Source organism: Tauraco erythrolophus, chromosome 6 (genome assembly GCF_009769465.1).
Source record: "Tauraco erythrolophus isolate bTauEry1 chromosome 6, bTauEry1.pri, whole genome shotgun sequence".
Classification (NCBI taxonomy): domain Eukaryota; kingdom Metazoa; phylum Chordata; class Aves; order Musophagiformes; family Musophagidae; genus Tauraco; species Tauraco erythrolophus.
Genome location: NC_141470.1, coordinates 8112255 through 8118402, shown reverse-complemented (window position 1 = coordinate 8118402; position 6148 = coordinate 8112255). Strand labels below are relative to the sequence as shown.

The 6148-nt window shown below is 47.4% G+C and overlaps 1 protein-coding gene across 1 annotated transcript; it reads left to right on the top strand.

Moving 5' to 3' along the window:
* The first annotated feature begins 390 nt into the window (after positions 1 to 390).
* On the top strand, positions 391 to 4786 carry POLR2L (RNA polymerase II, I and III subunit L). The gene is made up of 3 exons (XM_086613488.1): positions 391 to 429; positions 887 to 994; positions 4635 to 4786. The coding sequence occupies exons 2-3, from the start codon at positions 900 to 902 to the stop codon at positions 4741 to 4743; spliced, it is 204 nt and encodes a 67-aa protein (XP_086469614.1). The 5' UTR covers positions 391 to 429; positions 887 to 899; the 3' UTR covers positions 4744 to 4786.
* The last annotated feature ends 1362 nt before the right edge of the window (positions 4787 to 6148 follow it).

Sequence of the window (6148 nt, the reverse complement as noted above, 5' to 3'; positions counted from 1 at the left end):
GCAGGGCGGGCGGGTGCCGGGCTGCAGCCACCAGTTGCGCTTCCCGCCCGGGACGGCGCCGGTACCTGGGCCAGGCTGGGATGAGAAGTCTCGTCGCCGGGAAAGCCCTCTCGCAGCGCAACAAGTGCCCCCGCGGGAGGAGCCGGGGCGGGCACCGCGCTCCACTCGCTCGCTCGCTCCGCCGGCGCTGCCGCTCCCGGCGCCCCGGCTGCCACTCAGCACGCGGAACGCGAACGCGAGCCCGCCCCGCGCGCCAGCTCTCTTGAGCCGCCCGGGCCGCCGTACGCGCGGCCGCTACCATTCGTGCATGAGCGGGGGTGTCCCGGGCCGCCTCCCGCCCGCCCGCCGCGCCGGCCCGCTCAGCGGCGCCGCGCCCTCCCCCCGCCCCGCCGTGCTGGTAGCGCCCCGGCGGGCGGCGCGGAGCGGCCGGTACGGTACGGTCGGCAGCGCGGAGCGGGGCCGGGAGCCGCCTCGTTGCCCCGGGGCGGGCGGGCGAGCTGGGGGCGCGTTCCTGCTGGGGTGCCGGGGCCGGCTCCCCCGGGCATACAGTCGGCTGGTAGGCCGCCTCGAGGCCTGCTCCCGCCGGCCGTGCGCGGGGCAGCCCGCTGCCGGGCCCGGGCCCGGGCACCGGCGGGTTCTCCCAGGCGGAGCGTGTCGGGGCTGTGGCTCCCGGCCGAGCGCCGCTGGAGCCTCCGGTGCTGAAGCGCGGCCGAAGCCGCGTTGCGCCGCCGCGATCGGCGCCCCCGTAACGCGGCCGCCGCTGTGGCTCGCGGCCGAGCTGCCGCTGGAGACCGGCGCGAGTGCCCGGATCTCCGTTCACGCACTCGAACGTAGCGTTTAGTCGGTTTTTGAACGAAATCGTTACGGTATTTTTTTAATGTTGCAGCTGCAGGGTGAAAATGATCATCCCCGTCAGATGTTTCACGTGCGGCAAAATAGTCGGCAACAAGTGGGAAGCCTATCTGGGCCTTCTGCAGGCGGAGTACACGGAAGGGTGCGTGTCCCTTGGCTCGGGTCGTGGGTGGGATCGCCCGGTTCGCAGGATGTGTCAGTGCAGGGTCACAGTGTCACGAAGTGGCTGTAAAGAGGCTAAAAACTGCAGATACAGCGAGGCCAAGTGTTTAACCAGGGATTAGAAAGTATAGTAGGTAAGAAAGTTCGGATTTCTCCACCGAATCTTTCTGGGCAGTAGTAAGGAAGTTGCCAAAACATAACCCTTATACTCCAAAGTCTCAGACACGGGAGGGAAGGAAGGAGGGAGGGAGGGAAGGAAGGAGGAAACGAGCAATACAGTGAAGTCTGACACCAATGTTTTTTTAAAGGGGAGAGAAAAAAGTTACAAGAAGTAACTAATGTTGCTAACAATGTCTACTCCTTTTAGGCTTTCTTGTCAACATTCCATATTTGCTACCTAGAATTGCTAACCTGATTTGAAATAAGGGTCTGCTGGGGGAAAAGGGAGGTTTAGCTGCTCTAGATACCTGACTGATAGTCCTAACAATTTTATTTTTAAAAGTCTATGCGTGCTTTACATAGCCAGAATTTTCTTTTAAGAGTTCAAGGAGGCTCTAGCAGTGGTGGGCCTATTTCAGAAGGGTTTGAGAAGGCAACTCTTGAGAAATATTGACATTGTCATCAAGTTTAAGTATGGAAAAAAAAAAACCACAACACGTTTGCAATTCAAAGGAGTGGAAAAAAAAAAAAAAGAGGTTTGAGAGATTTCTGTAGTGTTGAAACTGTTAAGTAAAAAGAAAAGAGTATTTACTGTGCATTCAAATGGTTAGGGTTACTAAAAGGTTTTTAAATGGACTTATGTCTATGAACTATCAGAATAACATATATTAACACCACAAATTCCACTGCCTTTTCTCTAAAGTAAATCTGAAAAAGTTCTGATGGTTTAGGATACTGACAGTGGAGCACATAGCCAACAGGGAAGGAAAGCTTTGGTTTCTGAGCCTCATCTAAACTTGTAGGAAGTTGGGGTTATTCTCTGCACTTCTCACTGCTTCATGTAGAGCTTGCAGGGGAAAGATATCCTGTCCCTCCATCATTTTTCAGTTTCATTGTAAACTGTCCAGTGAAAATCATTCAATAATTTTCCTAAATCTCATTACTTCTGTGAGTGGCCTTTTTAGAGTGCATTTACATCCCAGAACCTCTCAAACACAGCTGAGTAGAATATTGCTAAATGTTCTAAGTAGCTGCTAAACTAAAGGTATTTGGAACGTTACTACAAAAAAAAATTATTTTTTTTTGTGTATGGAGTTAAAAGCATTAAAAGAGTACAGGTTGCTAATCATTTCTCACTAACACTGAAATTTATCAGAGCTGTTCTGGTGGCACTTATGACTTACTTTCCAAGTATTGCGTGTTGATCTTTTTCCTGTCTTCGTTATTCCTCTGCTTTTGGATGGGACAGGAAGATGCACATTGTTACTGATAAACGCTGACTTGAAAACGATTGCTGTGATGACTGGTGTGGTTCTGGGATGCCTGTTCAAGCTAATGCCATTATAGTATTGTAAGATCAGAAGCAGAGTTTGCAGATGGGCAGTTAACATCTTACAGTGCAGTGTCAGTATCACTCTTAATGGTGGTTTAAGAAATGGATGGATAAAGTGGAAGAAATGAACTTGTCTAAACAATTTGTGGTTAAAAAAGACCCACGCCTTTCTGTTTGTCCCTTAAAATTGCCCTTTTCCACAAATTCTTGGAAGCTAGAGGAAAAGGGAAAGACAACTGAAGTTATTTTATCTGAAGTGGATAGTATGACTTCTAAAGTTGTGATTAATGTTAGTATTTTATTTTGCATGTCTGATAACTGCATTTGAAAGTTCAGAACTTTCCAGATAGCTCTTAGAATTTACATATCAACAGACATCAAATGCTTTTGTTCTCAAGTGTAGATGTCATGTGATGTTATTTATAAACATGCTTTAAAAAATACACTGTTCATATACTTCTCTTAAATAACTTTTGCAAGCCGTAAAATGAATAGCCCTGCTATTTAAGCCCTTGAAGAACTGCTGATAGGTACAAGGATAATTGAGGTCATCAGAAAAGCTGCTGGAGTTAGACTCCGTGCAGTTAGACTGTACTGCTTGAAGCCAACCAACCTTTTACCATGGTCCAGCTTATGCAGAGTCTCCCTGTCAGTCATTTGTACTTTAGAAGAGTATCTGATCTAGGTGGTCCTGCTCAGGCAGGGGGATTGGACTAGATGATCCTTTGAGGTCCCTTCCAATCCCTAACATTCTGTGATCTGTCAGCTTCTTCCTACAGGAGGATTACAGGTTTCCGGAAGTTACGTTTGTTCTAAGCAAACGCCAGATTGTTGCACTGCATTGAGACCAGTGGTGTGTCATGAATGTCAAGTTCTGCAGGAGTGTCAGGCTGGCTTTATGGTTAATAGGTTGATGCTAAAGCGCTTGGATAGTGCCGCTTATCTTTAAGAGGTCTGATAGCAACAGCCACTGAAGACACATGCCTTGGTTTGGGCTAGGATGACTCAGACATTCTCTGCCCAACCATAAGGATATCGAGCAGTCACTCAGAAGGAATTAAGTGGAAGGACTGTAAAATACAAATTTCTTGATGAGCAGTCTGCACGTCTTTATATGTATATTTCTGGGGACAGGTTGCATAACTCAAGGCCTTCTTAAATGGGAACTGGAAAGGATTTTAGCCTTCCTTAGAATTAGCATCCCATCCGTATATGGGGTGGTTTGCATTTTGAGTTATTTTAGTTTCTGTGTATCTCTTACCCTTTTAACAGGGCTCAGATCACAAATTTATCTGGTGAAGTCGGCAAGCATCATCCTCAGTTTATGGAAATGTTGCATCGTAACAGTGCTTAGAGATGCTAACAATAGGATGGATAACAATGCTTAGAGATGCTATTCCTTGTTCCTGTGTCAGGAGACTTGTCTAGTGCCTTCCTGCTGCCTTCTACCATACCACTAGCAGGAGCTGTAGCCAGCACAGTTAGTTATGGACTATCTAGGATTTTAAGAGGAGTGGAAATGACTTCCCATGTTTCAAAACTCTGTTCCTGTTACTACCTTTGCACCTCTTGATTGTTCAGATTTTCAACCAGATCAGCTCCTCTCTTTTCTACAGACAGGTGTTTGTAAAAGGAAGACTGAGTTACTGTAACTAAATAATTGAGGTTAGAAATGTACCATGTTTCAAGTCTCTTTCCAGCTGTGAAGACTAAAATTTTATTTCCAAAACAGAAATACTCGCTTCGTGCCTGACCTTGCTGTTTCAGGACCAATTACGCCCTCACGAGTCAGGTAGTTCAGAAGAGGAAATTCGTAAGAGTTAGTCTGTTATGGTTCTGTTCCTACGGGAATTCTGCAGACTTAGTTCTGGAAGTTGTGTCAGCCAGACACCATCTTCAGCAGAAGATCATGTGTTCTTGCAGGCCAGAGAACAGGCAAACACCCTGTCAGCAGCAGTAAACGGAAAAGAACATTAACAGCACATGCTAAATTTCTCTTTCTTAGTTTGAACTGCAAACGAGTTTTCCTCTATGACTAAGCTCCAAGTAATCAGTATGTTGCTTGGGAACACTTACGAGTGGTTCTGACTCACTCCATCCGTTATTTTTTTTTATTGTTCATTAATAGAGATGCCCTGGATGCCCTTGGTTTGAAGAGATACTGCTGCCGCAGAATGCTCCTAGCCCATGTGGATCTGATCGAGAAGCTTTTGAATTACGCACCCCTGGAGAAATGAGACGAGAAAAGTACCGTGCTGCAAGCCATGTGGAACACAGCTCTAATTCTAAACTTGCAGCTGGACTTGAGGCAGCAAGGGATGAAAGCCACCTGTAGTGCAACTATTGAGAGATGTTTACCTTCTGGAGAAAACACTGCCCCGACCCAATAACCTCTTTCAAGCAAACAAAGGAAAGATGAAGTCCACTTAACCAAGATTTGGAGCTTAAATTAAAAGTTTGGATGCTTCTTTTTAAATCTGTGTTTGGAGTTGTTTTGTGAACTTTTAGATGCTTCTGCTAGTAAAAATTAATGTTTATTCTTATAGAAGAATAATTATATTTCATAAAAATGTTGAAATAAAGGAGGTTTTTCCCTGTAGCCTTCCTACGGTTTCTGGATAAAGTATATCCTTGGATCTTGCTGTTTGCTTGTGCTGGTTGCTTAAAAGTTAGGAGTGCTATTAAGTAATCAATCCAGTGTTTTGCACTAGGCACGGAAGTGCGTTGGAAACATGGGACTGAAGCTCAGGGTTCCAGTAACAGGGAAGTGGGTGAGTTTGTTTGATAAGAAGGAGGCATTACTCCTGAAAGGTTCCGAAGCAAGCAGAGCATGCTTTCCACTGCAGTTGAAGGCGATGTGCGGTCCCTACCCCGTTCTTACAAAACACCCGGGCTGCTGTGTTACAAAAACCAGTGAAGCAGATGGTGCAGTGCCCTTCATTTAGGTAAAACATGTATGAGTGTTCCCACGAAAAGCACCGGATGTGAGAATTTACACATGCTGGTGTGAACAGGATCAAAGTCTTGATCTTGCCAAGCACCTGCACCGCACTGTGGCTGGTCCACATGCAAGCTTTCCACTCGTTAGTCATTCCACTGGCTCCACGTTGTGCTGCGCGTGCAGCATGGTACTGTCTGGCCAAAGGGAGAGTGCTCCATGCTGTCCTGGTGGAATGAAACCGCGCGGTCAGCGGTGCGTGCAGGGCTCAGGAAGGTAACCCTCGCTGAGAGACGGGCACCGACCCTGCCAGAAGGGCTCACCTTCCCACCGCACTGCCGGCTCGAAAGCTGGACCATGTTTTATGCTGCTCTCTGGCATCCAGAGACTGCCTCGTTGTGGGTGGTGTGTGCCCAGGCAGACACACCTGTCTAACCTGGAAGTGAAGGAGGGTGATTCCTACATCTGGGCATGCTCAAGGTTCTGTTCAAAGGCAGTGCTAGCCTGTGTGCAAACGTACAACAAATCATCGTTACAGCAGCCTGGTAGAAAACAGGCTGGAACAGATGATAATCCCTTAACTCGCAGTGTTATTCCTTGGTACAGCTAAACTTTTGGCACTCACGTATCAGCTGCCGGGTAAGAAGTGTCTCTGCAGATTCTTTTGTGTAGTTGAAGAACTACAAAGAAGTTGGTTTGAACAA